The sequence below is a fragment of the Eucyclogobius newberryi genome, unplaced genomic scaffold (genome assembly GCF_026437365.1).
Source record: "Eucyclogobius newberryi isolate DKJ021-1_F unplaced genomic scaffold, fEucNew1.0.hap1 SCAF_9, whole genome shotgun sequence".
Lineage (NCBI taxonomy): Eukaryota > Metazoa > Chordata > Actinopteri > Gobiiformes > Gobiidae > Eucyclogobius > Eucyclogobius newberryi.
Window position 1 is genome coordinate 22,528,978 of NW_027316532.1, and position 23,343 is coordinate 22,552,320.

General features: G+C 43.1%; 1 protein-coding gene across 4 annotated transcripts in view; it reads left to right on the forward strand.

Moving 5' to 3' along the window:
• Nucleotides 1-23,343, forward strand: part of pde4ba (phosphodiesterase 4B, cAMP-specific a) — a 266,818-nt gene that overhangs the window by 230,391 nt on the left and 13,084 nt on the right. The window contains exon 1 of one of the 4 annotated variants that reach the window (XM_072439011.1): nucleotides 16,561-16,710. The exons of the other annotated variants lie outside the window; for them this stretch is intronic. Coding sequence (XP_072295112.1) covers nucleotides 16,648-16,710 — 63 coding nt within the window. The 5' untranslated portion in view covers nucleotides 16,561-16,647. Of the gene's footprint in view, nucleotides 1-16,560; nucleotides 16,711-23,343 lie in introns of those variants that run through there. 4 annotated transcript variants of the gene reach the window in all.

Below are 23,343 nucleotides of genomic sequence, written 5' to 3' on the forward strand. Positions count from 1 at the left end.
CATGTTCTGTGATTAATCATATCTAAATATTGATCATTGTAAGTCTTCATGACAAAAGAAAATTGAAACAAGTTTGGATGTATAGGGTATAAATGTCAGTTAGCTTGTTTTCCATTACAAAGGATCAAATACATACTTTTATTTTTTGCATAAACATTGCATATGCACTAATATATCTGAAGATGAAATGAAAAACTTACTCATATTTGTCCTGTAAAACTTTATAATCAAGATTTCCTCTTCATCAAATCTGTATCCGTGATCTCCTATTAAATAAAAAACAATGTAAAATACAGATAGTGTCTTTAATCTTACTCAGTCACAAAATCCCTTTGACTTTATATTTAGTTGTATTATTATTATTGTATGATCATCTGCAGCTAATCCACATTTCTCCATTGAAATCACACCGTGTTCCACTTTTACCTCCAGTTTCCTTCGAATGTACGAATTTAGAAACGATTTGTGTACAAACTTTGACAGAGTTTATATATGAATTGACTATAACATGTGACTTTTACGCCACCTCCGAGTGTTTGTACAGTGCAGAGTGAACTTGTCCTGACCTTAGCGTTGAGAGTATGAGAAGTGCTCGGGGGGATCGGGGGGCCGGCGGGGGGGGGGGGCTGGTGTTTTTCAAGCCCACCCGAGTGCTGTGCGGGGCGGGGCAGGTTACTCATCTGCAGCTGCACTAGCTCCAGTCTGTTTGCTCCTTTAGACAAACGCCCGCGAGTAAAGCTGAGAAAGTGTCTGATTCAGTCCTTTCATCTTTGGGTTAAACGTGTTTTCGCTCTCGTGTTCGTGCGTCATCACGTATTTGTTTATAAAAGTAAGCCTGGTACTGTATAGTCTCAGATGTGAGGGAAGATGCAGTGGTACTTAAGTAAAAGTACTATCCAAAAGGGTATTTTTTAGATTTACGCGCTTTACTTTAGTCACTTTTACAGTGGATGCTTCATTTTTAATGTGTACTTCGCTATGTTTGAGAGCAGTTATCTGTACTTTATACTCCAGTACATCTTAAGGGCTAAAAAGTAAAAGTACTTTTCTTTATGGTTTAGACAGCCTGAGATGGCTGAGGAGTCATAGTTTAAGTTGAGCAAAATATACAAATTAAAAAACGGCAAGAAAAATGAGGAAACAAAAATCGCACCAGTTTTTGATGCTTCAACAGTTCTCAAAATCTGCCTGAAATACTTGTACCTTTTACTCCAAAAGTACATTTTCAAAACATTTACTACGAACTAAAATGCAGTTAAGTTTTATATATTTAAAATTATGCTAAAAACATTACACAATTGCTCATTTTTTAGGTTTAGAATGTCACTTCCTGTTTGTAATTGATGACATCACACTAGGAAATTACCCAGCAAACACTGGGCAAAAACTCATCTAATGTCACAATTTTTTTTTTATTTGAAAAATAAACAGAAAAAAAGTGTCCCTAGTGTTTTCTACTTTTCTGCACAAATACCTGCTCGGTTGGTGTAAAAGTTACATTTATCTCCACAACAGGTACAAATACACCAAATAAAGTCAAAATGAGAAAATGGTACAAACCTGTCATTAAGTATTTGTCCATGTTGTACATTTTTGCTCCTGTATCTGTATTGTTTTGTAACAAAATCAAGTACTTGTTCCAGCGCTGCAGAGTGGTAGAGCAGTTATAAGATAAGGTCTTGGGTTTGATTCTTGATGGGGGCATTTTTGTGTAGTTTGCATGTTCTCCCCTTGACAAGACATCTTTTTTAGAAAACATTATGTGGAATTCGTACTAAAAGTGTATTTAGAGGACGGACGAGACACAAAACTCCACACGTTTCCTCAAACACCAAGGTTTTTATTTTTGTGTAACTAAAAATAATTCAAGAATCAACCAACAAATCGTGAAAATAACTGTAATTCATATTTTGATCATGATAATTGTTATTTGGACAATACAGACTCTAAAACACACACGAAAAACCTTTTATACCTTTTATAACAACGACAGGGACATTATTCAATCAAAAAAGAATAAACTTATTTGATTTTCTTCATAAATAAACTCAAATTGTAAATATTCTCTGTCTAAAAGGCTTCCATCAACATATTTCATCATTTATTTGGTTAAAAATAGATTCAAAAGACACATTTCTCGACATTTACGACAAATATAAGTGTTTAAAACGTGGTGGGCTCGTTCTGAGACGTTGTGGTCGTGTTTGTCGGCGCGTTGGTGCAGCGGCCGCGGCGATGACGCTGTGCACAAAGGTTCACTTCCTGCTCCTTTCATAACGGAACCAGGAAGTGAAAAGCAGGTGGCATCGGCAGCTTGACCCGGACTGAACACACCACACACACAACTTTAAAAACAGAGAGATTGCGTCATGCTTTTGTATGGTACAGCTGGCAGCCCGGTGTAAACGCTCTCTCTTCTTTCTCACACTTATTGTGCTTTATCTCCTATATTTTGTAAATATAATTAGTATATTTTAACTATTTTACTGTACGATAGGGACACGCGCTGGAATAGTTTTTTAATTCAACTGTTTTTGACTTTTTTCGGCTGGATTTGAGCGTTTTTCGTTGCGTTCGTTGTGTTGTTGTGACGTGAGCTAGCTCCGAGCGAGCCCACCAGCCCACCAGCCCCCCCCCCGCGCCCTCCGGCCGCGCTAAAGTACGGCGTGTCGTCGGTACACGTTTATATACACGTTTATATGAAAGAGGAACTTCACGAACGATCGGGACACGCACTGGAATCGCTTTAAATTAACTTGTTTTGACTTTATTCGGCTGGATTGAGTGTTTTCGTTGTGTCGTTGCAATGTGTCTTGGCTCTGAGTCCCCCGGCTCCGGCCCCGGCCCCGCCCCCCGCCCGGTGCCGTACCGCGTTTACACAAAGGAGGAACTCATGAAACTGCGGAGAACTGTCGTCTTACCCGGAGATCGTCACGTTATCCCGGCGGATATCCTAAGGAAAACGCAACGAAGCAGACGGGCTGGACGTAAACTCCGAGAGAAGAGAGGAGAAAACAGGAAGTCGGTTCCCGCCGTAGTCATGGGTAACGTGAGGTCCCTTCAAAATAAAATGACGGAAATAGCGAGCCTCATGCGGTCCCAGAGGATTTATAGGGACAGCAGCGTCTTGATTTTCACAGAGACCTGGTTAACAGCAGAAATGCCAGACTCTATTGTAGGTTTGGACAATTTTCATCTGCTGCCGGCGGACAGAACTAGAGAATCCGGGAAGAAAAGAGGTGGAGGTCTGGCGGTGTATGTGAACACGAGCTGGTCCAAACCCGAACACTGCACAGTGAGGGAGCAGCTATGTAACAAGGATATTGAACTATTGGCTATTGGCATGAGGCCATATTATCTGCCCCGGGAGTTCTCACATGTGATTTTAATCGCAGTCTATGTGACCCCGTCTGCCAATGCTGAAAATGCTTGTGAAGCACTGCTCTCCTGCACTTGTAGGCTGCAAACACAGCATCCACAGGCTCTCTTCCTCATCTCTGGTGACTTTAACCACGCTTCTCCCTCTTCTGTTCTACCAACATACACCCAGTATGTTACCTGCCCCACCAGAGAGAATAGAACATTGGACTTGTTTTTTGCCAACACCAAGGAGGCTTATTCCTCTTCCCCCCTCCCTCCCCTGGGCAGCTCGGACCACAACCTTGTACATCTGAGGCCTGTGTATGAACCCATCGTGCGCAGGCAGCCTGTGGTGTCCCGTGAGGTGAGGATGTGGTCTGCTGAGAGTGAGGAGGCTCTGAGGGACTGCTTCAGCACCACTGTCTGGACTGAGCTTTATGACCCACATGGGGAGGACATCAACACCATCACAGAGTGCATCACGGACTACATCAACTTCTGTTTTGAGAACATTGTTCCCTCCCGGACGGTGCGGTGTTTTCCAAACAACAAGCCATGGATTAACCGTGAACTGAAGGCTCTGCTGAAGGAGAAGAAGAGAGCCTTCAGGTCAGGGAACAAGGAGGAGCTGAGGACTGTGCAGAAGGAGCTGAGGAGGAAGATCAGGCAGGCTGAGGCCGGCTACAAGAGGAGGATGGAGGAGCAGCTGCAGCAAAAGAACATTCAGGGAGTGTGGAGGAGCCTGAAAACCATCTCGGGCTTCAAAATCCCCCCTGCCCAGACAGAGGGGGATCTACAGTGGGTGAATGATTTAAATGCTCACTTCTTGAGGTTTGATCGGTCACCCGCCCCTCCCCCTGCACAGCTGCATGCTCCCTCTTCCACAGCTGGACAATGCCCTGCATCTGTTCCTCTTCGCTTATCTGCCCCGGACCATCAGCTCCCCACTTCGCCTGGACTCACCCATCCCCCCAGCACACGGTCCCCCTGCCAACCACTGACTGTCACAGCAGCACAAGTGAGGAGTGAGCTGAAGAGGATTAAAGTGAGGAAGGCAGCAGGACCTGATGGCATCAGCCCCAGGCTCCTTAAGTCCTGCGCAGATGAACTGTGTGGAGTTATGGAGCATGTCTTCAACATGAGCCTGAAGCTGAGGGTGGTACCACAGGTCTGGAAGACCTCCTGTCTGGTACCTGTGCCTAAGACACCGCGCCCCAAAGACCTCAACAGCTTCAGGCCAGTGGCTCTCACGTCCCACCTGATGAAGACACTGGAGCGGCTAGTCCTGGACCACCTCCGCTCCACCGTGAGCTCAGCCATGGACCCGCTGCAGTTTGCATATCGGTCTGGCATCGGAGTGGAGGACGCCGTCATCTCCCTGCTGCACCGCTCTCTCTCTCACCTGGAAAAGCCTGGCAGCTCTGTGAGGATCCTGTTCTTCGATCTCTCCAGTGCCTTCAACACCATCCAGCCGCTGCTCCTGAGGGACAAGCTGGAGACGGCTGGTGTGGAGTATGACCTGGCAGAGTGGATCCTGGACTACCTCACAGACCGACCCCAGTTTGTGAGAGCCCGGAACTGTGTGTCTGACACTCGGACCTGCAGTGTGGGGGCGCCCCAGGGCACTGTCCTCGCGCCCTTTCTCTTCACCCTTTACACTGCAGACTTCAGACATGACACGGACAGCTGTGTCCTGCAGAAGTTCTCTGACGACTCTGCCATCATCGGACTCATCACGGACGACGATGACGCGGAATACAGAGGACTGGTGCAGGACTTTGTGGACTGGTGTCAGCGGAACCACCTCCTCATCAACGCGGGGAAGACCAAGGAGATGGTGGTGGATTTCCGCAGACGCCACCCCACTGCCCCCTCACCAGTGAACATCCAGGGACGGGACATTGAGAGAGTGGACTCATACAAGTACCTGGGTGTTCATCTGAACCACAAACTGGACTGGACTCATAACACAGACGCACTGTACAGGAAGAGCCAGAGTCGGCTCTACCTCCTGAGGAGACTCAGGTCTTTTGGAGTGACAGGGCCACTCCTGAAGACCTTCTACGACTCTGTGGTGGCATCAGCCCTCCTGTACGGTGTGGCCTGCTGGAGCAGCAGCATCACAGAGAGGGAGAGGAAGAGGCTGGACAGAGTCATCAAGAAGTCCAGCTCCGTCCTGGGCTGTGCTCTGGACTCGGTGCAGGAGGTGGGGGACAGGAGGGTCCTGGCTAGATTCACATCTATGCTGGACCATGAGTGTCACCCCCTGCAGGACACTCTCTCTGCTCTGGAGAGCAGCTTCAGTGAGAGACTGATCCACCCTCGATGTGCGAAGGAAAGGTTCCGTAGGTCTTTCCTTCCTGCTGCTGTCAGACTTTATAACAAAAACTGTTAGTACTGAACACTCGCAATACTGACCTAACCTAATACTGATGTGCAACTCTGTCATATGTGCAATTGCTGTTGGAATTCATGTGCAATTCATGTGAAATTCATGTGCAATCTATGTGCTGTCGTGACACATATTCATGTGCAATTACTGTCGTGATCACATGCAATGGTATTTATGTATTTATTTATTTATTTGTCTATGGGAGTTTTTATTTATTTATAGGAGATCTTCTACTGAAAGTGTTTTTCAGACTTCCTATAAGTGATCTGTTCTTCTGTATCTACCTCTGTATCTACCTGCGTTGCACCAATGAAATTTCCCCATGTGGGACAATAAAGGAATATCTTATCTTATCTTATCTTATTTTTTGCGTGTTTTCCTTGTTTTGATGAAGTCTGAGAAAAGATGTATTGACTGCCCACGATTGTTGATTCTTGTTTTATAAAAGTACATGTTTATAGCGTTTATGTTACAATATTCAGATTATACTATAACAATCCATCAGGAAGAAGCTAATAAATGTGCCTATAAATATTGTGGCTTTTTAAAATATTAAAGTATGACACAAAAACTGAATGAATAAGTTGTAAAATTAACCAAAAAAGTGCAGAAATGTCACTTATACTCTTGTTTATTACTATAATTCAGCCTATATCCAAAGCAATACTTATTTATATTGATATTATCTTTACCACGATGATATAACCTCACATTTACTAAACTTGTGTGCACAAATATACTTTTAAATACCATATTACTGGATTTGAACGACAATAACAAAAGCGACAACATTCATATTTTGGCATTTGTACAAAAAAAACCACCTTATTCCATAGTTAATTAAATATTTTTACTCTAGTTACTCACCTGTTGTTCACGCTTCCGCATTTCAGCGTTTGACGTCGATAAGTCGCTGGTTTCCTCTTTACTGTTGCGTTGTGATGTGCACGTGGGGGGGAATATCATGACTGGACGGTGACTGGTACGGTTGTCGTGGTTACGGAGGGCGGTTTGCAGTGTTGTGATCGGTCGGAGCGGCGGTCAACAGGAAGCGAGCGCTCAGGGGCCGGCCGAAGGACAATAAACTCGGGAGGAAGATGTTGTGTTTTTATGAGGCACTTCCTGTCTCTACTTCCTGCTTCTGTCTCTCCTTCTCTCATTCCATCCCTCTCCATTTTCCTCTGTCTTTCACTCTCTTTGTCTTTCTCTTCCTCTCTTACTCCCTCTTTGACTCTCTCTCTCTCTCTCTCTTTCTTTCTCTCTCTCTCCTCATCTGTCTGTCTCTTACTCCCGCTCTCTCACCCTGAAGTTTCTCTCTATTCCTTGCTCTCCTCCCCCCTCTCTCCTTCTCCATCTTTCTGTTTCTCTAGCTCCCTTTTTCTCTTGCTGTTGCTCTGCCTCTCCTCCTAAAGTGTATTTCTCTCTTCCTGTTTACCTCTTTCTTCCTGTCTCTCTTCTTCTCCCTCTCCACCCCTCTCTCCCCCTCTCTCTTCCTTCCCCTCTCCCCCTCTCTTCCTCTCCCTCTCCAACCCTCTCTCTCGCTCTCCCTCTCTCCCTCACCCTCTCTCCCTCTCCATCCCTCTCCAACCTTTTCTCCCCCTCTCTATTCCCCCCCGCTCTCCCACTCTCCCTCTCTCCTCCTCACCCTCTCTTCCTCTCCCCCTCTCACTCTCTTCCTCTCCCCCTCTCCCTCTTCCTCAGCGTCTCTCCCTCTCTCTCCCCCTCTCTCCCGCTCTACCCCTCTCCCTCTCTCTCTCCCTTTCTTCCTCTCCCCCTCTCTCTCTCCCTTTCTTCCTCTCCCCCTCTCTCTCTCCCTCTCTCTCTCCCTTTCTTCCTCTCCCCCCTCTCTCTCTCTCTCTCTCTCTCCCCCTCTCTCTCTCTCTCTCTCTCTCTCTCTCTCTCTCTCTCTCTCACAGTGTATACAGTACATCCCATAATCCCGTCGCTATGGCTCATATTCTCATTTTATTTATCACCACTGCTGTCGTCATCTGGGCGTCATTGCAGACACAAAATATGTTGAAAACTATGGAATGTTTAAATACACATACCCGGGTTGTAGTAAAAAGTACTCTTACTACTGTGGTTGATAAAACTACGATATTTGAACTACTACATTATGATTACTGCCACTGCTGCAGTACTACTTTTTGGGGTTTGCTTTTTACCATTACTACTATAATTTTATCAATACTAATTTCCATTAGTGATGGTCCAATAGAGATTTTTTTAATTGCCTCATTATTTGACTTGCACAAATTAACATTTCACTTTTATAAACTGATAAATATATATGTATCTTTGTCTCTCAAAAACCAGGCGCCTCAGACTGAAGGTAGTAGGTAGTAAAGGACACTTTAGTTTAGTGCAGTTCCACCAAAATGGTTTGTACCGAGGGACCAGAATTTTGTGCTACATCTTCACAAAAATCATAGGGTTATATATATATTTGAATATGTTTTCTGACACGTTAAATCAGAAAACACTGCACTTTCAAACCGAGGTCATCGGCTTCAGCTGCGAGGAGCGAGCTGGATGCGTCAGTCGCTGAGCATGTGGTGTGAAATGTCAGAACATTTCTTAACCCGGTCCTAACAGCCGTAAAGCCGCCAAGCTCCGATTTATGGACAAAACGCCTCATCTCATGTTGCTTTGTACAGCACTTTTAACACTTTTGCAATCGCCGTGAAGCTGTCGGGGTGAAACCTTCCGACAGACACTCAGAGATGTTATGCTAATGAAGAAAATGCATTATTGCGTTTGCCCTCTTTCCAGGGAAATGTAGCAACGAAACGATCCCCGTCATCTGCCTCGAAAATCACATGCAACAAATAAGGTTTGAATCTAAAGAATACTAGAGCGTGTGATCCATGACTGAGGAGGAAGTTTGAAAAGGGAATGTTTCACGAGACTCCTTTTGACTCAAATCCGCCAAGTCAAAGTCATTCGTCTTTTATTAAAATGCACCTACACTTAGTTTATCCGTCCTCGCTGTCACGCCTCGAGCCAAACTCAAACAGAACCGTGCAATCAGGTTTGTCTTCGAAGTAGTTAATTGGTCTGTTGGTGTTTTGTGCCTCGCTCACAATGTTTTTCTGTCCCTGGAATATTTTTTACCCTTTGTTTTGATCTGAGACATTCAATATCTTCCAGGCAACAGCGTGTCCCAGTAATATTACAGAGGGGAATATATTATCATTTGTATGGCCAAAATAGAAAAAAACATGCGGGAAAATAAACAGAACATAAATAATTGCACTCACAGTTGAGCCATGAATATGAGTGCGTATTTCACCCTTTGTTTGCATCACTAGAAACAATGGACATTTTGGCATTTATAATGTTTCTTTAACTATATTCAGATGATATTTCAACTTTTTCAATGTTTATTTTGTTTTATGCACCACTAATGGCAAAAAACGTAAACAGACCATAAAATAAACCCGAAAAAATGCAGAAATATCACTTTATATTTTGTTTTAAAGTTAATCCTAGATGCTTCGGTTCAAAATATTTTTCTGGTCATTTTTAATTATTTGAATTAAGTGCAATACACTCGATATTCTAATTTTCCATCCCCCCTCCCACCATTTTTAAAAATGTATCTCCCACTGTAAAAAACTGTTTTAATAAATCTGAAAAGACATGAAAATCACACAAATAAACCCCATATTGAATCGTATTAATTTCCCTTCCCTTCGCTTTGTATTTTATGTTCTATATTTTGACATGTATTCGTTTTGCATCATTGCACTTATATTAATGACAAATCCAAACAGACAATTGACATAACTCTGTGTTTTAGTCGATCACATTTCATGTCATTTCCCTTTAAACTTTCTCAGACGAACGCCACGTTTTTGCACGTTTCACTACAAAAGCCTTATCTCGTCCGTTACCTGTCACCTACTTCCCCCGTTGCACAAGTCGCCGTCCCATTTACGCCTGACCCGCTTCTGACCGTAAACTTTGCCACACATCCGAGTCCCGCCGGTGACGTGCCCGGCAACCCGCACCTCTGTTTGGGATGGAAACAGTGGTAACTCGATCCGGCTTTGAAACCGGAGCGCGGCTTGAGAGACTCCCGCGCCGTCGAGGCCAAAGGTCAAAAAAGAAAGTGTGCGCGCTTTTCACTGTTTTTTTTTTTATCTCAGAATCGTCCGTAAAACCGAGCCACGTGCGCACAAAGTCTGGCAATCCGTAACGCGACTGGGGAACGTCACGTAAATTGACAGTGACAGGGAAAAAAAGGCCGGAAAAGGACGTTATTTTGAAGGAACGGGAGAACAAACAGCACGTGTCGGAGGATGTTTCGCAAAGTCCTTAATTGCGTTCGACTCGTGGTGTTTTCTGCAAATTCGAACGTAACACTCGAGTCTTTGTCCACGTTTCATTCTTCTTTTTCTTATTTTGTGTGTGTCTAAATCACCCATGCACGTGCTATTTGTTCCTGCCCAGTGCAATAAAGAGTATCTATACAGCGCAAGGACATTATCTTTAAAAGGGTGAGATTACGAGCCAGTTGTGCAAGAAATTTGGCCCATTTTTTAAAGCCAAATTGATAGGCAAGATGTCTATACAGGATACAGTACACGTGCCGGATTTATTTCTATGTCTAATGATATTTATCTGCCTCCTCTAACCACGGCAGAGCTTCGATTGTCTGGTTTGCTCTCGTTTGGCCGACTTAAATCGCAGCGCGGATCGTTTATTGTCGTTTTTCTCGGCGCGGTGTGACTGTCAGACGTGGGAAATGCTTTATTGCCATTGTCGGTGAACAAAGGATGTATTAGGAATTGGGTTTCGCTGACTCAGTGCGACACAGAACAATGAACTACAAGGGCAAGATATAGATTATGAGCCAATAAAAGGTGTGTAGAGAAGAGGCATACCACTTTGTATTATGGATATTATTATATATGAGCGGTTTCGTGACCCGTCATCCACATAGAAACAAATATATGTACCTGGAATCGGGCTTAATTCTGGTTTAGTCTGGTTTAATTCTATAAAACAAATCAAATGAAATGGATCTAGTATTGGGGACATATTTTAGCGCGACACCAGATTGTGTTCAAAGTGGATGGAGTTTGTTGAGTGAACAGAACTAGAGAATCCGGGAAGAAAAGAGGTGGAGGTCTGGCGGTGTATGTGAACACGAGCTGGTCCAAACCCGAACACTGCACAGTGAGGGAGCAGCTATTTTTACTCTAGTTACTCACCTGTTGTTCACGCTTCCGCATTTCAGCGTTTGACGTCGATAAGTCGCTGGTTTCCTCTTTACTGTTGCGTTGTGATGTGCACGTGGGGGGGAATATCATGACTGGACGGTGACTGGTACGGTTGTCGTGGTTACGGAGGGCGGTTTGCAGTGTTGTGATCGGTCGGAGCGGCGGTCAACAGGAAGCGAGCGCTCAGGGGCCGGCCGAAGGACAATAAACTCGGGAGGAAGATGTTGTGTTTTTATGAGGCACTTCCTGTCTCTACTTCCTGCTTCTGTCTCTCCTTCTCTCATTCCATCCCTCTCCATTTTCCTCTGTCTTTCACTCTCTTTGTCTTTCTCTTCCTCTCTTACTCCCTCTTTGACTCTCTCTCTCTCTCTCTCTTTCTTTCTCTCTCTCTCCTCATCTGTCTGTCTCTTACTCCCGCTCTCTCACCCTGAAGTTTCTCTCTATTCCTTGCTCTCCTCCCCCCTCTCTCCTTCTCCATCTTTCTGTTTCTCTAGCTCCCTTTTTCTCTTGCTGTTGCTCTGCCTCTCCTCCTAAAGTGTATTTCTCTCTTCCTGTTTACCTCTTTCTTCCTGTCTCTCTTCTTCTCCCTCTCCACCCCTCTCTCCCCCTCTCTCTTCCTTCCCCTCTCCCCCTCTCTTCCTCTCCCTCTCCAACCCTCTCTCTCGCTCTCCCTCTCTCCCTCACCCTCTCTCCCTCTCCATCCCTCTCCAACCTTTTCTCCCCCTCTCTATTCCCCCCCGCTCTCCCACTCTCCCTCTCTCCTCCTCACCCTCTCTTCCTCTCCCCCTCTCACTCTCTTCCTCTCCCCCTCTCCCTCTTCCTCAGCGTCTCTCCCTCTCTCTCCCCCTCTCTCCCGCTCTACCCCTCTCCCTCTCTCTCTCCCTTTCTTCCTCTCCCCCTCTCTCTCTCCCTTTCTTCCTCTCCCCCTCTCTCTCTCCCTCTCTCTCTCCCTTTCTTCCTCTCCCCCCTCTCTCTCTCTCTCTCTCTCTCCCCCTCTCTCTCTCTCTCTCTCTCTCTCTCTCTCTCTCTCTCTCTCACAGTGTATACAGTACATCCCATAATCCCGTCGCTATGGCTCATATTCTCATTTTATTTATCACCACTGCTGTCGTCATCTGGGCGTCATTGCAGACACAAAATATGTTGAAAACTATGGAATGTTTAAATACACATACCCGGGTTGTAGTAAAAAGTACTCTTACTACTGTGGTTGATAAAACTACGATATTTGAACTACTACATTATGATTACTGCCACTGCTGCAGTACTACTTTTTGGGGTTTGCTTTTTACCATTACTACTATAATTTTATCAATACTAATTTCCATTAGTGATGGTCCAATAGAGATTTTTTTAATTGCCTCATTATTTGACTTGCACAAATTAACATTTCACTTTTATAAACTGATAAATATATATGTATCTTTGTCTCTCAAAAACCAGGCGCCTCAGACTGAAGGTAGTAGGTAGTAAAGGACACTTTAGTTTAGTGCAGTTCCACCAAAATGGTTTGTACCGAGGGACCAGAATTTTGTGCTACATCTTCACAAAAATCATAGGGTTATATATATATTTGAATATGTTTTCTGACACGTTAAATCAGAAAACACTGCACTTTCAAACCGAGGTCATCGGCTTCAGCTGCGAGGAGCGAGCTGGATGCGTCAGTCGCTGAGCATGTGGTGTGAAATGTCAGAACATTTCTTAACCCGGTCCTAACAGCCGTAAAGCCGCCAAGCTCCGATTTATGGACAAAACGCCTCATCTCATGTTGCTTTGTACAGCACTTTTAACACTTTTGCAATCGCCGTGAAGCTGTCGGGGTGAAACCTTCCGACAGACACTCAGAGATGTTATGCTAATGAAGAAAATGCATTATTGCGTTTGCCCTCTTTCCAGGGAAATGTAGCAACGAAACGATCCCCGTCATCTGCCTCGAAAATCACATGCAACAAATAAGGTTTGAATCTAAAGAATACTAGAGCGTGTGATCCATGACTGAGGAGGAAGTTTGAAAAGGGAATGTTTCACGAGACTCCTTTTGACTCAAATCCGCCAAGTCAAAGTCATTCGTCTTTTATTAAAATGCACCTACACTTAGTTTATCCGTCCTCGCTGTCACGCCTCGAGCCAAACTCAAACAGAACCGTGCAATCAGGTTTGTCTTCGAAGTAGTTAATTGGTCTGTTGGTGTTTTGTGCCTCGCTCACAATGTTTTTCTGTCCCTGGAATATTTTTTACCCTTTGTTTTGATCTGAGACATTCAATATCTTCCAGGCAACAGCGTGTCCCAGTAATATTACAGAGGGGAATATATTATCATTTGTATGGCCAAAATAGAAAAAAACATGCGGGAAAATAAACAGAACATAAATAATTGCACTCACAGTTGAGCCATGAATATGAGTGCGTATTTCACCCTTTGTTTGCATCACTAGAAACAATGGACATTTTGGCATTTATAATGTTTCTTTAACTATATTCAGATGATATTTCAACTTTTTCAATGTTTATTTTGTTTTATGCACCACTAATGGCAAAAAACGTAAACAGACCATAAAATAAACCCGAAAAAATGCAGAAATATCACTTTATATTTTGTTTTAAAGTTAATCCTAGATGCTTCGGTTCAAAATATTTTTCTGGTCATTTTTAATTATTTGAATTAAGTGCAATACACTCGATATTCTAATTTTCCATCCCCCCTCCCACCATTTTTAAAAATGTATCTCCCACTGTAAAAAACTGTTTTAATAAATCTGAAAAGACATGAAAATCACACAAATAAACCCCATATTGAATCGTATTAATTTCCCTTCCCTTCGCTTTGTATTTTATGTTCTATATTTTGACATGTATTCGTTTTGCATCATTGCACTTATATTAATGACAAATCCAAACAGACAATTGACATAACTCTGTGTTTTAGTCGATCACATTTCATGTCATTTCCCTTTAAACTTTCTCAGACGAACGCCACGTTTTTGCACGTTTCACTACAAAAGCCTTATCTCGTCCGTTACCTGTCACCTACTTCCCCCGTTGCACAAGTCGCCGTCCCATTTACGCCTGACCCGCTTCTGACCGTAAACTTTGCCACACATCCGAGTCCCGCCGGTGACGTGCCCGGCAACCCGCACCTCTGTTTGGGATGGAAACAGTGGTAACTCGATCCGGCTTTGAAACCGGAGCGCGGCTTGAGAGACTCCCGCGCCGTCGAGGCCAAAGGTCAAAAAAGAAAGTGTGCGCGCTTTTCACTGTTTTTTTTTTTTATCTCAGAATCGTCCGTAAAACCGAGCCACGTGCGCACAAAGTCTGGCAATCCGTAACGCGACTGGGGAACGTCACGTAAATTGACAGTGACAGGGAAAAAAAGGCCGGAAAAGGACGTTATTTTGAAGGAACGGGAGAACAAACAGCACGTGTCGGAGGATGTTTCGCAAAGTCCTTAATTGCGTTCGACTCGTGGTGTTTTCTGCAAATTCGAACGTAACACTCGAGTCTTTGTCCACGTTTCATTCTTCTTTTTCTTATTTTGTGTGTGTCTAAATCACCCATGCACGTGCTATTTGTTCCTGCCCAGTGCAATAAAGAGTATCTATACAGCGCAAGGACATTATCTTTAAAAGGGTGAGATTACGAGCCAGTTGTGCAAGAAATTTGGCCCATTTTTTAAAGCCAAATTGATAGGCAAGATGTCTATACAGGATACAGTACACGTGCCGGATTTATTTCTATGTCTAATGATATTTATCTGCCTCCTCTAACCACGGCAGAGCTTCGATTGTCTGGTTTGCTCTCGTTTGGCCGACTTAAATCGCAGCGCGGATCGTTTATTGTCGTTTTTCTCGGCGCGGTGTGACTGTCAGACGTGGGAAATGCTTTATTGCCATTGTCGGTGAACAAAGGATGTATTAGGAATTGGGTTTCGCTGACTCAGTGCGACACAGAACAATGAACTACAAGGGCAAGATATAGATTATGAGCCAATAAAAGGTGTGTAGAGAAGAGGCATACCACTTTGTATTATGGATATTATTATATATGAGCGGTTTCGTGACCCGTCATCCACATAGAAACAAATATATGTACCTGGAATCGGGCTTAATTCTGGTTTAGTCTGGTTTAATTCTATAAAACAAATCAAATGAAATGGATCTAGTATTGGGGACATATTTTAGCGCGACACCAGATTGTGTTCAAAGTGGATGGAGTTTGTTGAGTGTCATTTTAAACCTTAATTATCATATTCATTTATTGTTTATTTGACTGTACCAGATACAACAAATGTCACAGTTTATGGTCACTGTGGGGCTTTCACTGGTCGGATTTCACTACACGCAATAAACAATCATAAAAGGCACAAATAAATATGAATAATTATGTGAAGAAGAGCAAACGTAGCACAAACCGTCAAGATAATTACTGTATCAACTTCAATAAATGACAGATAGAATACAAAGTGTTGGCTTTTTCTTTGCACTAGTTGGGGACTTTTGGTTATTTTCTGTTGTACAATATGATTGAAGCTGTTTGAATACATATATAAACCAACTAAAGTGTTTCAATCTGCTATTAATTATTTATTTATTGCAGCTTATTGCTTGATACTATTGCACATTTGGAGTCGTTTTTTGGGTGGGATTCTCCTGCTTTAGAGTGAACGTGTCAGCAGCATAAATGAGTGTCTATATTATGGTTTATCATCTGCACATCGCACTTGAAGACGTGTCACTGTGACAGGCCGAAGCACAGTGACCTCTTCAAACGGCGCCGGTTAAAATGCTCAGAATGTTCGAAATGTCCGGAATGGAGTCATAAATAAGCCCGTCTGATCAAAACACTCAACTGTAAGTCTTTATAACAAAAAACAAGCAACAATTTTGAATTCCCAGGGCAGTAGTTCATGGTTAGTTTGCTTTTTTATTACAAAAGTCAGAAAAACTTATACAATATATCTCAGTAAAATGAAAAACTTGTTATGGCATGTACGTATATGTAATTTTTTTTGCTTTTTAATGATCATATAGCATAGATTGCAATTGTGAGTGTTTTCAAACCCGGCTCTGATATCACTCACATGTGTCTGACTGTTTTTTTTTTTGCCAAAACTATCTACATTTTTCATAATTTGTGTTAATCTGAGGTCAATCCCAGTTTCTCCATTGAAATCACACTATTCCACTTCACTTTCGCCTCCGATTCTGGCGTTCAGACTCTTGCTGCTTCGTTTTACCTTCACGAGCCCGAAACGCGTCTTTTGTCACGCCCATAACCTCTCACCTCGCCACGATCTCCCAAAAGCGCGTGCGGAGCGACAGGAAACGCCCGCATCGTTCAAAAAAAAGAGAGAGAAAACCACTCGCTCTGTTGACAGTGCAAACGGGACGCTCTCCGGCAGTCAGCTGGAGCGGACGCGCAACAAGCTGCGGTCCCGAAACAGGATGGGAGGGGGGGCGGAGCTTAACCCCCCGCGAGGGAGCGCTCGGCACCGCCCCCAGTCCCGCCCCCTCCCTCGCTCACACATGTACTCAGACGGAGGAGAGGTCTAGTCCCAAAGCAGAGACACAAGGCAGTCACTGGACGTTCAGACCAGCTTCTTCTTCTTTTTTTTTACCCGTGCGGTGAGAAGGAGCCGCGACGGGACGATTCTCCACTTCAAACATGGGAGCCTGCTGTTTCGACAAGAAGGAGAGGAAACTAGGGAAGCTCAATGGCTGGAGAAAGGTCGGTTTCAAACTTTTTGGAGTGTTATTTTCCTGTGTTTTTTGGGGACGGCGACTTTGAAACGCGCAGCGGGACGTTTTCTTTAGGTCCAGATGTGTGGACGGTTTGCATAACTCGAACTCGTGCTTGTGTGTTTTGTTGTTAGGACGGTGTGATTTGAATTCACGCGACTTTGAAATCCAAAACCGTTATAGATGCGAGAGAAACGTGGTATTCGTGGTGACTTTTCTCTGCATATTACGTTAAATTTATGTGGACTTTTTGAGAACTTGGAACACGATTTGAGCGACGTTTTGCGGCTCTGAAATTGTTGGATCGTTTTTAGGGCAATTTGTTGTTTTAAAAGCTGTTGTACTTGACTAGTTTGCAAATTGTAATGTTTGTGTCGAACCGGGCGCTTTGCAAAATGTTAAGAATAACTTTTATCTGTGTAGTACTTTCACCTACAGCTTTTTTTTTTAGAGAAAAACGCACACAAATTACACAAATTAGGAGGTTTTTTTTGCTAATTGACTGGTCTGACCATCGCTTTCTTTGCATTTCTTTCTACTTTCACTGCGTTTGACAGTTTTAAAAGCCGTAAAAGCCCTGTGCACATCAGCCCCCGCATCCAGGGCACAAATGAATCACTCGTCTGTTCTTGATCTGCGCTGTTGTTTTTTGCTTTTTTTTTTTTTGCGGTCCATTCTTCAAAAGGCCGTCTGCGCTTTTCAAATTCGCCCCAAACGCAGAGGTGAAGACGCACTGTGAGTCAGCGGGAGCCGGTGCAGCGTCAGCGTCACAGACGTACTCAGGATCCTTGCATCTGCTTCTTCTTTACCCGTTTGTGTCATTCGAGCGTCCGGTATTACTTTACCCAGAGCGCGCGTCATCCGGGGAGCGCGCTGTCGACCTGAAGATAAAGATGTTTGAGATGTAAGAGATTAGTACTTACAAAGTGTCGACATTTGGTTTGATGCATGAATCATTTCAGTTTGTGCAAGAAGTAGAATGAAATAAATGTGTTTCATGTTCAAAAGGGAAATTAAACCTCAATCTACTGAAGCAAAATGCAAGTGCGAGTTTCACATTGTGACTCAGTTACATTAATGATTATTTTATTGCTTTGCCTTGTTTCTTTTGTCCAAAAAAAGAGCTTTAAAATTTGATTTGTTTGTGTTATTAAATGCTAATGACGCTCCTTGCAATGAAACCAAATGCAAGCTTTAAAATGTCTCGATATTAATATGTTAAAATGGCTTAAAAATGACGTGTGGAGATACAGCATGATTCACTTTGGTCAAGAAATAGAAAACAATTTTATACAATGCTTAAAACTAATTGATACAACATTTGTTTAATAGGTCAAAAAGTAGAAAACAATCTTATTTTACTGATGAAATGCCAACATAATAAAGCTTAGGAAAGATTTTAGCTTAAATGTTTTTTTGTTTTTTTTCAGTAACATGTTTAAACTATTGCAAAGCATCTTGGTACTTTTAAAGAAGAACAAAACATGTCATTTACACGTGTCTTTAGCAGTTTTTCTATATAAATGCCATGTCGATCCCATCCGTGTCCCGGGTCAGGGTTAAGAGGGTCAGGCCTGCAGTCGCTGAGCAGAGAGCGCCCACTAGTGGCCCCAAGGCAGCGCTGTCACTTCACAGCAGCTCTCACCTCCTGTTTGGTGACGTCATGAGACAGATTGTGCTGTTACGTTCTTCATCTATGCAACAATGTATTCATAAATCAGATTTATCATTACATCTGCTTGCAACCTGCTCGTCTCAGATGTTCCTGCTTTGCCCTGAATGTTCCACAGTGTGACATTAAACATATCCATCGAGCGTTTCGAAATAACCTTGAAAAACATGAATTATGATTATTTTATGTTTTATATTTATTATTATTATAATTATTATTCCTATTATATCCACACCGATCTGACCTGTAACTTGACAAGGTAGCGTCACCTGATGATATTTAAGTTTAATACCATACTGTGGAACATTATACAGGCATTAATTAATTATAAAGAAATTAAATCACAAAGATGACAAATGGAAACCTAGAAATAAACAAAATGTCACAAAATAAAAACAGAAATCAAGACTAAATTACGACTATGTAACGCCATTTAACGTACATAACAAATAGTAGAAAAAGCTTCAGTTGTAGTCATCTGGACTCAGTTTGCAAAAATAGACGTTTCGACTCTCATCCAAGAGTCATTGTCAAGGTACATAACAAATGTAATGATCTGGAAATAAAATCATGATCATATGAAGGTAATATCTTTAATCATAGCACTAGTTTGAGCAGCTTTATGGGGACATACGGCACAAAAGTTTTGAGTTCAAGCCTCTGCGCAAAGAAAAATACATACAAAAAATGAAATGAATAAATAAATCAAAGCTCAGTCCTATTCAAAACCACTGCATTTAAATCCCCGCCAAATCTGAAATACTGCACATTTCAAACAGGTACTTTAACTTTTGTTGTGTGTGCCATGCGGTTCCTTTTACTCGAGTATTTTGCCGCTCGTGTCTCTGCACTTTGACCACCGGCCTTACCCTTTCCTCTCTATTGACGTCCTCGCCGTCCTGGCACGCGTTCCTCCATCACAAACGCCTCCTGCCGTCCCACCGTCCCACCGTCCCGCCCCGCGTCGTGTCAGAAAGCCCGGCCTCGTTCTGTGAGGCTGCGTGAGGCATTTCTCCTGCCTCTGGGGAACCTCCTCTTCCACCACGCCGCGCAGACATCCCCCGCTGCCTTGGCAAATGCTTTCCTTATATATTATACAGTGAGCTATTACATAAAGCCCCGCCCTCTCGCTCAACCCTCATGCCTCCGTGCTTTAGACCTGCAGCTTCTGGCTCGTTCCTTGTGTGGGAGGATAATCTGGCAGGGATCCTCTGATGTCTCCCCTCTTCCTCCACAACAGAAAATATTGGTTCCCACGTAGAGAGCCGCTCTTCACGCGTTCCCGTGAATGCCACTGCGGAGCTTTGCAGAATTAGGTGGTCAGTGCGCACTCTCCGACCTGCAGGGGTTCTGTACAGTCTGTACTCGCGTTATTAGATTCAACGTTTTCAAGCCAAAATGACACATGTGGACCAATAGTTTCCCTTTGTGAACATGAAAGGCACTTCTTGTAATATATCCCAATGTATTCTTACTTAAATGCAAAGTACGTAAACATACCGTACACGTTTATTGAGATGATTGTGTTTAAAGTTTGCACAAACATTTGGGCTGCACAATGTTGTAAATTATGGCGGTTATGTACTGCCAATGTGATTTGAGTGTACTTTTTGACACAATCATTTCAGTTTTGTTAAAGCAAAGATGTTCATGCCTTAATGTATTTGTCAAGCTCAAAACCAAGGCTAAATCAAGGCTAATTCATGAATAAAATCAGTTCTTTTTTCATTTTAAAATCAGTATGTTTCTGTCAGATGGGGGACCTCGGTTTTATTGCAATAATTATTATTTCGTCAGCCAATATTGCAATGTAGATACGTTTGCAGCCCTCGTGATGGGTCATGACTAAACTGGCTTTAGTCGATCATAACGTCTTTTCATCCAACTTTTGATCAATTATAGTATTTTTCAACTTATTTTTTTATACTGTCAATCTGATAAAACATCTGCAGCTGCTCATCCTATTCCTATTTCTGCTACTTTAAACAATAAAAAACAAGTGTTGATATTTTTTTTTCCTCAAATGATCTTTTTTCCCTTTCATATAATTCACTTTGTATAGAAAAGATGTTGCTTTGTGTTTTGTTTTTTAGCATCATGAGTGAATATTTAGTATTGTACTGCTTTTTCCTATGACATTGTGCATAATCAAGCCACAATCCATTCTGAAACCTCCTTTCCAAGCTCGAGTATCCGCGCTCTGTTTTAAAATCTTCCCGCATTGTCTCGCAGCGGCACTAGAAATGCCCCCGTTTTCCTCCGCACAGGTGGGGAGGGGTGTGGGGGGGCCGTCGTGACTGCTCTGAATCCGAACATGCAACGGGAGCTCGTGGTGGAGCTCATGGTGGAGCTCATGGTGGAGCTCATGGTGGAGCTCATGGTGGAGCTCATGGTGGAGCTCACGGTGGTCACAGCCTCGCGCTCACCAACACGAGCTTCGAGGACGGCGCATTGATCGCAGCCGCAGACAAAACACGCGCAGACGGAGATTGATGACTGTTTTGGCCGAGGAGTGGCAGAGAAATTGACGTTCAAGTGGCAGCGAGAGAGAAAGAGAGAAAGAGAGAGAGGGAGGGAAGGGAGGTGGGGGTTTGGAGGGTCTTGATATGAATGGTGGCGGCGGCGGAGCGTGGCGCGTCCTCGTGACAGCGCCGACAAGCACAGCACATGTCGTCTGCCTGGGAACCAACTCCTGGCCGTTTATCACTTCGAGATGGGGAAATCATGTGTTTTAGGCTGGATTACACTTGCTCTTCCATCAATAATCCATATAAACGACAAACAATAGGCAATAAATGATACGAAATGGAAATTCTGCAGCTTATGTCATCACCGTGCACTCGTCATCCTCATCATCATTGCACCTGTATTGCACGTTGCATGGAAATTATGGAGTGTGCGACGCTCCGAACGAAATGTGGCTGTTTTCGATGAGAATATTGACTGTCGGTCGCGATATAAACTTTAAACAAGACACGCCGCACTTAAAAAACGCCGCTCTTCCAACACATTCACAACAAACGGCTGTAGCGTCTCCACGGCTCAGACCGGTACCGTTTGGCTCACGATAACGACGTTCTCACAGTTATCAAGGCGACAAATTCATCTGTACGTCAATCAGCACAATCATACGCCGACTGTTGTAAAAACGATGCTTCATCCATGTCTACGCTTGCGTTTTTATTTTGCACAGAAATAGCTTGAAAAACGTACATTCTCCCCACTAGCGGCAGCGTCTCTCCACAGAGCTGACTAGTAACGTGGTTGTGTCATTTGTGAAGATAGTTACATTTAATATCAATACTGTGGAATACATCTGGCTAATCAATGCCGTCTTTAACTTTTTATTTAATTTATTTAATTTATTTAATTTATTTAATTTATTTTATTTATTTTATTTATTTTATTTATTTTATTTATTTTATTTATTTTATTTATTTTATTTTTTTATTTTTTTATTTTTTTATTTATTTTATTTATTCAGTGACATTCTGTAGTAAAATAATATAAATACACAAACACTATTTCTCTGTATACTGCTATGCCGACCCACCACTACAACCACCATTACTATTAAAAAACGTGTAGAACTACTGTGATTAATCAGAATAACTGTAACTAATCGACTAGTCAAATAATTATAATGGTTATCTGGACTATACAGGCATAAACCACATGTCAAAAGACCTTTTATAACAACAGCAGTGGCATTATTCAATCAAATCATTTCAAAATAGATCATCAATGTCTGATTTTCAGTCATAATTCTCTATCTAAAAGCTTTGAGTCGCCATAATTCAACCTTTTTGGTCCGAAAATAAATCTCATAGTGTATGTACAATATGAATAGCTAGTCGACCGCTAAGATAATGGTGAGTTTCAGTCTCTATTCAAATGTTTATAGCGCCTTTGAATATATATCAGGATTTCGAATGTACGCTAACGTATGAAAAATCTCAAATTCCCATGATCGGGAGTTTTATGGTGACTTTCTAGCTCTGCACGTAATCGTCAGGCTTCCCACTCGCCGCAACAAACAACAACAACAACAACAACACAAACGCCTTTGCACACGGCACCCATCCTGTTGCCATGGCACCCAGGAGCAGTAACCGTACACAGCCCCTCGCGTGTACAAAAAGTCACGGCCTTTTGTCGCTCGAATCGAGGGAAAAAGGGACGAGATTATTGTGGATCTCGCTCTTGCTTTCTTCCCTCTGCGTCTCACTTCTTCTTCTTCTTCTTCTTCTTCTTCTTCTTCTTCTTCTTCTTCTTCTTCTTCTTCTTCTTCTTCTTCTTCTTCTTCTCCTTCTTTCATCGCGTTCTTCATTCTGTTTTTTTTCCTTTGGTAGCGGCTTCCCTGGCCGCGTCCCTCCCTCCCTCCGCCTGTGCGGTAAAAATAGCCCTCCGCAGACACCCTGACAGCGTCTAATATTGTTGTGGGAAGCGGATAATGAACCGGCTTATGAGTTCTCCACAACGCCCGCCGCGATAGAAGACCCCGGAGAGCGAGCGAGCGGGAGCGCGCGGGGGCGAGGGGCGGACGGGTAATAGATTTAATGGTGATAAAAATACAGCGCCGAAGCATCTACTGTCATCTCCCGCCCCTTCCTCACCTAACTCCGGGCATATTGTTTTTTTACGGAGGGATCAGTGGCATTCCTTCACAGCGAAAAGAACGGCGGGGGGCGGGTGGGGTTTAAGGAGTTCCCATTTTTGACGCAGTTGCAGCGGGTGTGGGTCTTGCAGCGACTGAAATATCGTATCGTCGTATCGTAGAGACCCTTGCAATAATATCAAATGACAATTCTATGGTTTTGTTGCGACAGTAGCAGCAAAATTAAGAAAGAAAACGGAGGGAAATGCGTAGGACGCGATCCTTTGCTCAATGTCCGTGCAGATAACATGGAGAAAGATTTGTTATTTAGCACTTTTTTAACATATTTTTGT